Genomic DNA, 10,258 nt, shown 5'->3' on the forward strand with positions numbered 1-10,258 from the left:
CTAAAACATATTTAAGGCCTTGTAGGCCCTCTTAAGGGACAATGTGATTATGTTTGATTGATGTTTATATGGAAATACTTAATGTATGAGAAATGTATGCTTTTGTGATGTGATTGATCGGTAATACCTCATAGCCCTATTCCGGCGACGGATACGGGTTAGGGGTGTTACAAGTTAACTCAATTCATAGTCTTATTTCTATCACCAACTTATCATTTGATAAATTTCACAATATTTGTCTTTCATATACAATCATTATGGAGAGAATATTCTATGCTTACTACTTTGACGACTGTGTACACTTGCACATCATTCGATAATTTCGCGACAATAAGCTAGCGGAAGGACTGGTTGCACATATGCAATTGAGGCTCAAATGATTTATTATTAAGTTTCAGCTTTTTGCCTATTAATTATAAACTTATTTAGTCATGAAGTTATTCCACTATAGTATAGTTACTGAGCTCTCCCCAACGACATACCATTATGAAATCAACTCGACTAGTGCTCGTCCAATGACCTTGTCATAAGTGTGTTACCATCATAGGATATGCTTAATCTCTTTGGGTTAATATTCGTTCTTCCAATATGATCCTATTTTATCTCATGGTAACAATTACACCTTACTTAATGAAAACTCAATTACGATCACATAGTGATCAAGTCATCCATCACAAAGACGAACGACCCGTGGCCATGTTTACTTTTCATCAACCATGTAATTCCAATGAAGGATATCATTTACCAATGTCTCGGGCTACGAATTCCACTGCTGTGAATGACACTACATACTACAAAGTTGTACACCCAAGGCACCAACTTTCGGTTCCTTATCTATTCGAACTCAGACTTTTACTTACATCAAAGTGTACGAGACACACATACATAGTCTATCATCTGCTCAGGATTTAGCCTTCAAGATTGTGTTCATTCATTCTTATTTTTGTCTAATTTCTTTGCTGTTAAAATTGCTTATATTCTAACTTAAGTGTCTGTGTCTTTCAGGTTGATTTCAACACCAAGTTTCCTTCGATTTAGTCTAGAGCCCTAAGTCAAACTTGCAACTTGGAAAGCTTACAATCCTATTCTATTGTTCTCTCATCAATTCCTATACTTCAATTTTGAAAAATTGAATCCTCATACTTTTTTTTTTTAATCTTGGTTCCTTCGTCAATTTTGTAGTTAGAAATTTTTTAACCTTCATCATTTATAGTTTCTTTCAATTTGATCATTACTCTTTAAAAGTACATAAGCAATCACAAAAAATGTTTTAAAAGTTAAAAGCCTTTATTTGTATTTTTAATAAATGTATAAAAAAATTGGTGGAAAATTAAAAACACTAAAATTAAAAAATAAAAATAAATTTTAAAAATATGAAAAATATAATTTTTTTCTAAAAATTAAAAATATTTTATTTACTCTATGAATGGTAATAAGGTCTCTCTAAACTTTAAGCTATTTGTTTGGCTCATATTAAATCAAATTTGAATAAGTTCTTTTATTTTAAATCAGATTAATTATATATCAAATATTTTTATACAAAATTTAATTATAAAGCATATAAAATATTAGTATAAAATAATTTTCGAATAATGGTACAAACTTTGAACCTATTTGAATTAAATTTAATTATTTGAATTATGATATAACATGTATACAATGGCCTTCGTCAATTATGATAACATTATACTAAACGATTTCTTGATGAAAATAATGTACTACTATCTAGAAGATAATAACATAAATAGATATCACTGTCAATGAAACCCATTGATTGTTCCATATAAATTTCCTCTTCCAGATTTTCATATTTAGCCATAATTAAATGCATGAAGGTAAACCTCAACGCAAGAGAAAAACCTTTTATTGTCAATTCTTTTTGTTGAGTATACCTTTTAACTACAAGACATGTCTTGTACTTTTAATAGTCTATTAAATAAAATTATAATGATAAAAATGTTTAAAATAAATTATGTGTTACAAGATCTCCCAAAATCAATAACAAAAATTATCATTGACATCCTGTTTCTTTCAATTATATGTTGAAATTTATATATATATATATATATATATATATATATATATATATATAAATTATATAAAGAAAAAAAGGTGCTTCTCAAGGTTTTTTTTTTTTCTTTTAATATAAAACTTGAAAACCTCGAAGGCGTCTCAAAAACATTGCCTAAAACTAGAAATCAATATTTTGAAACTATATAGTTGCTTCAGGAAGTTAAAAAAGGAGCATTTTGCCATTATTAAAGAAACTTATTTCATTCTCGATTTTAAAAAATAAAAATTTTAGGATCTAATAAATATGAAATCAAAATTTGTGGTCATGTACACATTTCTATAATTATATATAGTTTCCAACAGATTTTAACGTTTTAACAAAATGACATCTAATAGACTAGAAATTAAAATTTAAGAGCTTTGATACCAATATAAATTACCGCATAAATAAACTAAACAACAATAATAAATACAGGATTGTTTGATATCCATCTCCATCTAACAATTCTATTATTAATGGATAAATCACAAAATGCCGTTTTCGTTAAGATTCATAGCCATACATACATACATACATACATATATATATATATATATTTATCAATGACCAAATTTCATTTTCTTTACGAAGCCGAGTGCCATTAAATAAAAGATGTAAAACTTCCTTCCAGTTTACAGTGGCAGAATGCCTGTTTTCTTTATCGGTTACTTCTCTCAAGGAAGGAAGCCACTCTCCTTTTCTTTAATACAAACTGCCTCACGGCAGTTTTTTATTTGAAAAACTTTGTAACTTCCTTTTGGAAGTTATTCCATATCAACGTCCTTATGGACGTTTTATTTTTTCTTACAAATTAATTTATCTACAAATATTTAAATTCAATAAATCTAAAAAATAGATATTCAAATCTAAATCTATTATCGACCTTTACTCTAAATCCGCTGCAAATGATAATTAAAATATTATCTAAAACCTTAATATCCGAATCCAAGTCCATACAACCATAACTTGCTTTGCCTGCTTCCATCATCGCTAATTGAAAGCAAAGGACCCATGGCAGAGTGGTAGCATCCTAACTCCGCTTGTGGAGTCTTTTACTTCATTAGTAGTAAGCATCATAATGATCCTATATTTATAATAATAACAGAAATATGTAGCAGTTATAAAGATGTGAATATTATCCTCTATATACATATGTAAATATGGCAGCTATACAGATGTGCATATAAAAAAAGAAACGAAATGCTAATAACGTATGAAAATTACAAAGTGAAATATTTGTTCGAATATTAAGACATAAATGATCAGTTCTTCACAAGTGTAAATGAAGAAAAGTATGATATTTCTTCTGCCCTCGCTAGGAATCTAATCCCAACTGTTCAATTTTTTTTATGTTCTACATTTCATATGATTGGGATAGTTGGCATTGTATTATTTAGAAAGTGATCAAAACTTCAACAGCAAATCACATATACCTATAATAATGACTGGCAATTACACAGTTTTCTTCCTCCTTATTACCTCTTAAGCAGTTACTGAAGAGCTCATCTCATTGAGAACGTTGTAGTACGTAAAGAAATCCGAGGTGCTTCGGAAGCCAGGAATGAAATCTGAAAAGAATCTCAAAACCGCTGCTAGATGTTGCGAGTCATTGGAGGTAAATGCTGCTTCAAGAAATAATGATGGCCGGATAGTAGTGACCTGAACAATTAAAAATATTTCTGTCACAAATCTTTCAAACTTTATCAAACCAAGCTTAGAGTTAGACATGATCATCAAGCATTTGGAGAAATGCCCTATGGTACTCAAACACAGGTATGAGTGTTGGATGTGGGTGGGAATGTGTTCGATACAGGTATGCTCAGATCTTTCTATGATTTTCACGTATTTGGAGGATCCTTAGAGAGTCATCCCTGTACCCAGATCCGGATGTGTGTCGGACAAGTGTATTTTGAGATAAATGACGAACAGGAGCAACAAGGAAATGCCATCAAATACCGATATCTTGCTGGCAACTTTAAACAAGTAAAGAATTAGGTAACAACCTAATCTTCAGAAATATGCATAGTTACAGAAAGGGTAATCTGAGATGCAAATTTACCAACATGTTGGTGAAATGTGACAAGGTTGCTTCTCCATTACAGGAAAACCCAACAGATCTCAAGAAAACTTTACTAACCATGTGTCAATGAAGAAAATTATGCATACAGTTCTAATTCGTAGAACTGGCATTTTACATATACATACAGGTTAATGAAGAAATATTATTTGATGCAGTTATCAAATAAAGGATTACCTTATGCTTCCGTGCATAACGTAAAGCTTCAAGATAATATCCATCTTGCACTAATAACAACACATAATCATGATTCAAAGAAAGCTGTCTTAGCATATCCAAACCCAGCTTCCTAATTTGCAAACTTTGACGACCTGATTCTAGCAGCTGTAGAGCAACTTCTTTTGAGGGCTCAATAACCTGTAACACGAGAATTTAAACTCTTAAAAAATGCCAATCCAGTCAATAACTTTTCATTCTAATTCAAGGCACACTTATTGTGGAGGTAAAGAGATTTGTTAAACCTTGTTTATGATGAACAAACTAAGTTCTGCATATTGCTCACTGCGGGCCAATAGTTGAATAGTTAACACATATAGGCTTGGATGCACTTTGACCCTTTCTAAGTTGGCACTGCAGAAAGGAAATGAATAAGATTTCATGGAGCAAAGTACAAACTACTTCCTCAGTAACCAAGAAATGATTTATTGGATAACCTACGTTTCTATTTACCATATAAATGGCTAAGCAAACATGATTAAACAACAGTTTATCCACAACAGGAAGCTTTGTTTATATATCCAGATATGATTAAAGTAGTTCTTTAGAAGTTTCAATCACATTCTAAGAATCCTTTAGAATTGCCATGCACAAGAGTTGTAAACCACTTCAAATCATTACCATACCATCGAAAAAACTCAAGAATGATGGCAACCAGATAAGAAGGCTCCACAGTCATCTCTTCCTCAATAGGAGCAAAGACAGATCTGTACATCTCATCGGGTGAAATTGCAGGTGAAGTGAGCTGAGACTTCTGCTGCTCAGAAACACTAGCATTTAATGGATTATCAGTGGTAGAACTTTCAGCACTTGCATCCACTTTGCCACCAACAAACTGAGTATCATTTGAGCTGATTTTCGATGGTTCAAAGCTGCAATTATCCTCCGTCTCTGAAGACGAATAAGTTGAAGGTCTACTAAAAGATACACTGTTGACTCTGGTAGCAGGTTCATGTTGGACAGATTTTCCATCGGTTCTGCTGGTGAATACACCTGTGGCTTGCCCTGGGCCACTCACATTTGGCACACTTGAGGGGATCCTCTCAGTCTTTATTCCCTTGAAATAACTGCCAGTTTTAAGAGAGAGCGAATACGAGGTGACTAATACATCCATTGCCTTGGCAACCACGGTGATAGGTCTGTGTTCTAGAATCATTGTTTGCGTAATTGCCAAACATAGTTGTTTCGCCTGAAATAGCAGGAACAATATATGCTAAAACTGGTTAATGATTATATCACCCTTTATTGTGGAAAGAGAAAGAAGATAGCTGAGAATTGACCTTGTTGGCTTCCAACTTTCGTCTTTGCAAGAATTCCAATACCAATGGAACTTCAGAGGAACTAGCAGAAATTGCCTGCAAAGAGAGAAAGGGAGCAGTAATTACGAGAATTAACTATAAAAAGATAACAAAGTATGACCAACAGGACTTACCTCCAAGTCTAAGTGGATCTTCCATAAAAGCTTATTAGCTACATCACATATAAGGTCAGGAACCAAAAAGGTCCAGTCAGCTCCATAAATAATTGCTTCATTATCATTTGAATCAGAGGCCTCTGAACTTTCACTTTCCTTGGTGCTAGGTCGAGAATTAGAAATATCGGACCTTTGAAAACCCCTCAATAGTACAGGAAGTGGGGCAGATATGGGAGCTCGAGAATCTGCAAATATGTCATAGAGTATAACAACTTTTGCATCTACTTGGTGCACAAGTAGTACATTATCAACCACACTCACAGCAACCTTGCTCGAGTAAATTGGTAATGAACCCTGCAAATGGAATGAATATGGTTACAATTCCAACTCAAAACCAATTGAATAGAGCCTGTACCTGAAACTAACTAGAGGCAGTTTTGAGTAACCCTACCTGTTGGATAATAGCATCACGGTAAAACCGATATGAATGCAGTACCATTGCAACTCTATCAACTTGCAAGCAGTAAATTCTCCCATAACTGTCATAGTGTAAAAGCAAATATTAATATATAAATCATTTATCAATCAATTTAGTATACAAGCAAAAACAGTGAAAGAAACATACACAGTGACAATATAGACATCTTCAGAAGCAAGGACAGGCTTACTGTTAGCTTCAGGTTTAGCCATTACCATCTCAAACTTTGGTAATCGAATAATCCCAGCAGATGAAAGCTGAAGATAAGAGATAGAAACATGTCAAATCAATGGAACTGGGAACAAAAAGGATCATAATCTATCTGTACTGTTCATTAAAGGTATCAGAAGGGAGTTGTGCACTTTGATGCTACGTATTCATGTGCACTTAAGTAGTTGAATAACTTCAGTTTTCCATTTTCTCACATTTATCACCAAGACCAATTTCAAAGTTTATTTCGTGCATAGGGCACATAGCCTAGCCAATGTAGAGACTAAATCTAGGAGGATTCTAGAAATAGAGCTGGTGAAGCTCATAACCATACCTGAAATCCATGGAACGTCTTGCACTGCATTCCTGAAGCAAGGAGAATCAATCTGCTCTCATGTGTGTAGACATACCAACTAACAGCCAATTTCTTTGTCTCAACCAAGATAAGTGACTTCGGGGTAGAATCATAAGCAAACAAGTCCAACCCACTGCAATTAAATTTCATTTCAGTAAATAGAGTACATTAAATCTTTGGTGCAAGTAGAAACATGAAAAGGAAAAATAGAAATAAGTATAACAACATAACGCATAAAGCTAAAAGAAGGATGATTATTTTCAATAACATGGACAATGACGATTGCAGATCTTGAAGGTTGACTTGATTATGTAAGATGCAAAATCCATTTAAGTTCCTAAATGAAATTTACAAGTATAAAATGCAAGAGAATTGATTTTGGAATAGGAAATCAGTGGTTAATCAGGATCCATGCTAGAGAAGCATCTCCTCAAAAATAGCTTTCATACTTTGTTCTCCTTCACACAGGCAGATAAAATTTCTAACAACAAATACTTCCCAAAATTGATAATCATTTTCCTTTCTGTTTTCATATTCATTACTTCTGTCTTTGGCCATGCAGAAAAGACAGCAGAGTTTCATAGAAAAATCGCAAAAGAAAATGCACAGAGCCATGACTAATACAGAAGTTCTAAAACTTCTTTACCTAGTTGCATTGCCTGAAAGAGTGTCATTGCTATAAATAATTAGGGTAGGATAGAAGGATGTCGAATAGGTGAATTTAACATCCTTTTTATGCATGCTAAGTGTAACTCCAAATTTCACACTGAAGCATAGTTTGAGTAATAAGGGTTGGGTTGGATTTGGACAGAGATTCTAAACTATAAGTTGTCATGCTCCTCTTTTAGAGAAGTAAAAAAAAGAAAGTAATTACCAAATAGTTGGCAAGTAACAAAAACTTCTAGTAACCAGTATAACCATGGAAACTTTGTACATTAGATATCCAAGTTAAAGTGAAGTGAGAATTCAGCTTCAAAGTAACATTGCTATCATACAAAATTTTATTCCTTTCCAGGAAAATCATATCTCAGTAGAAGCTAAATTCATATGTAAAACATCAGTTTGAGATATACACAATGACAAAATCATTATCCACCGTACAAGTAAGACAGACAAGAAACTTCTCCCTACCTGGTCTTCACAATTACAATATCACATGATGGACAATCTGTCCAGAAGAACCCCAGTATACTCTCTGACTCGGATTTGCACCTGTGAGTGAAAGTTTCCTCTGTTTCTCTATGCCAAAATTGTATAGAAATATTGGACCGTTGGACTGCTATAATCTTTTCATCTAGAGAAAACCGGACAGAACAGATAGGCCCTTCAGTTATCGAATCAGTGATAGGGGCAGCAAGAGGAGAAAATGGAGCAGTTTTCCACGAAAAGATCTGTGCAGAAAAGAATGTAAAATATGGAACTGCAATATTTAAAAAGCTTCTACAATGCTATTTAAGTTCAGAACTATTAAACCTGGTCAGATGTAGGAGAGATGAGTAATTTATTTCCATCATCATAATAGAAACCTCTTGATCCAGGAATGTTGCAACGGAGAGGGGGATATTGTATGAAAACATGTGATAGAGCACCAGATCCCAGACCACCAACACTAGCTTGCGAACTTGAAGCTTTCCAGGCCATCTTTCTAAGGTTATCTTGTATTTTTAGCCTGAAAATTCAAATTGCTGGTGAATAATAACACCAATAAAGCACAAAAGATAGTATCAGTACAAAAGAAAGAATGTATCATAACTTAAAAACTAGCATCAAAGAATAAACAGAAAAGTTCATTGGGTTTACCTTATCATACAAACTGCAAACCCAAAGCTCCAAATATTACACCTTTCCCCGGAGCTATAAATCAAAAGAAAGTTGAAAACATTAATCTTAGCACAGTTTTTCAAGAACGAAAAGGATAAGATCTTTGCAACCCAATTATCAAATACGGTGTATTTCTTTTTTAATATAAAAATATGTTCCTAAACAATCCTAAAATATGGATACCGTATTCTGCATGCAAGTCTTTAGTGCAAGAAATTCTTTCAAACACATATCACGTTCAACTTCAGGAACTTTTGCTGCAACACAGGCGCCGTATTCATTCACCTGAAAAGACACAATTGTAATCGAAACAATGAGCTGACCACAAGCAGAATTTAACAGCAGGTTCAAGGTAATATCTTTCTGCAATCATATTTTTGTTCATTTTCAACCTAAAATTACTCATTCATGAACTTAAAGCGTACTGCAAACAAAAAAAGAAAATCCCGCAACTAGATGTAATGATACTAAATCAGTAGAACAAATTGAGACTTCATGGACAAACCTGTGCCGTACAATTCACTAAAATGCGCCTAAGTGGAGAGATTGTTTTCTTTTCTTTCATATCCACAGCTCTGATAAAGAACAAAAAAGTACATATATCATAATTTTCAAAACTTCAAAGATTGATAGAGCGGGAATCGTTCATGAATTGATGAAATTAGGGTTTTCAATTAAATTGATAAGAAAGACTGAAAATAAAAATCAAATCCAAGAACTGATTAACTTTAAAAAACAAACTAATTAGCAGAATCTAAGACCCAAAAAAAAGAAAGAATTACCTGGGAAATTCAACATTTTTATCACGCGGGATTCCGGGAACAAAACTCTATGGTATCAAATACAAAAGAATTGGGTTTTGAGCGTTGTTGAATCGAGTTTACTTGTCAAACTACACCTAACGGTCTTTATCTGAAAATTAGGGGACCTAAAACGCCGTCGTACGGAAGCCAGCGCCCAAGTTTTGTTTTTAATTTCTTTTTGGGATTAGTTGAGATGTAATTTACCTGTCAACTTTATCCAATCCTACAACATTGTATTTTTTAAAGCGTAAACTATGTAATTAACCCAATATCAAAATTTTTTTATTTTAGGCACTTAAAATAAAAGGTTTATAATTTAAGTATTTATATTAAATAATTTGATTATTTTAGTCACTTTTCTAAAAATCACAAGCAGCAACTTAATATAACAATTAAAAAATTGATATAATAATAAATTTAACTCTCAACTTTTACATATTATATCAATTTAATCATAATTTTAAAAATTAACCTTGAAATTTACAATTATCTCAATTTGATCCTAATTCTAAAAATTTTAAAGAAATATATAAAATACATAAATATTTTTAAAAATATAATAATAAATTTAAAAATATATAAAAATAAAAATATATTATTGACAAGAAATCATAATATATAAATTATAAAATTTAAAAATATATAAAATAAATATTTTAAAAAATATAATAATAAATTAAAATATTATATTAATATTAAATAAACTGAAAATCCCTACCCTACACTCGTCCTCTCCCTTTTCCCTAGACCCATCTCTCTCCCTCTTTCTCGCACCATATATATGAATTAATATCAGAAACAGATTCTGATACAAATGATGAAAAATACATA

At 32.4% G+C, this 10,258-nt stretch overlaps 1 protein-coding gene across 5 annotated transcripts; it reads right to left on the reverse strand.

Moving 5' to 3' along the window:
• Positions 1 to 3,171: 3,171 nt before the first annotated feature.
• On the reverse strand, positions 3,172 to 9,636 carry LOC108483317 (uncharacterized). Of its 5 annotated transcripts, none has more exons than XM_053028976.1 (15): positions 9,407 to 9,636; positions 9,130 to 9,199; positions 8,808 to 8,909; positions 8,604 to 8,657; positions 8,277 to 8,472; positions 7,935 to 8,194; positions 6,783 to 6,936; positions 6,386 to 6,495; positions 6,212 to 6,299; positions 5,779 to 6,114; positions 5,627 to 5,701; positions 4,973 to 5,535; positions 4,592 to 4,700; positions 4,308 to 4,487; positions 3,172 to 3,712 (listed from the first exon to the last, which is right to left on the reverse strand). In XM_053028976.1, exons 4-15 carry the CDS (start codon positions 8,609 to 8,611, stop codon positions 3,536 to 3,538), a joined length of 2,256 nt encoding a protein of 751 aa, XP_052884936.1. In that variant the 5' UTR covers positions 8,612 to 8,657; positions 8,808 to 8,909; positions 9,130 to 9,199; positions 9,407 to 9,636; the 3' UTR covers positions 3,172 to 3,535. The 5 variants fall into 5 exon arrangements, with proteins under 5 accessions (XP_052884936.1, XP_017642138.1, XP_017642136.1 ...); XM_017786649.2 differs by having other exon boundaries at positions 8,277 to 8,488; positions 9,407 to 9,635; XM_017786647.2 differs by lacking the exon at positions 9,130 to 9,199.
• Positions 9,637 to 10,258: the final 622 nt, after the last annotated feature.

The sequence above is a fragment of the Gossypium arboreum genome, chromosome 1, assembly GCF_025698485.1.
Source record: "Gossypium arboreum isolate Shixiya-1 chromosome 1, ASM2569848v2, whole genome shotgun sequence".
NCBI classification, from domain to species: domain Eukaryota; kingdom Viridiplantae; phylum Streptophyta; class Magnoliopsida; order Malvales; family Malvaceae; genus Gossypium; species Gossypium arboreum.

What these genes read in the sequence shown, in the direction of transcription:
- LOC108483317 (XM_017786647.2), bottom strand. An exon ending in GTGATGCTATTATCCAACAG is followed by an intron (nt 6,115 to 6,211) that starts GTAGGGTTACTC and finishes TTCCATTTGCAG; the next exon opens with GGTTCATTACCAATTTACTC. An exon ending in GTTTGTTCATCATAAACAAG is followed by an intron (nt 4,488 to 4,591) that starts GTTTAACAAATC and finishes CTCGTGTTACAG; the next exon opens with GTTATTGAGCCCTCAAAAGA.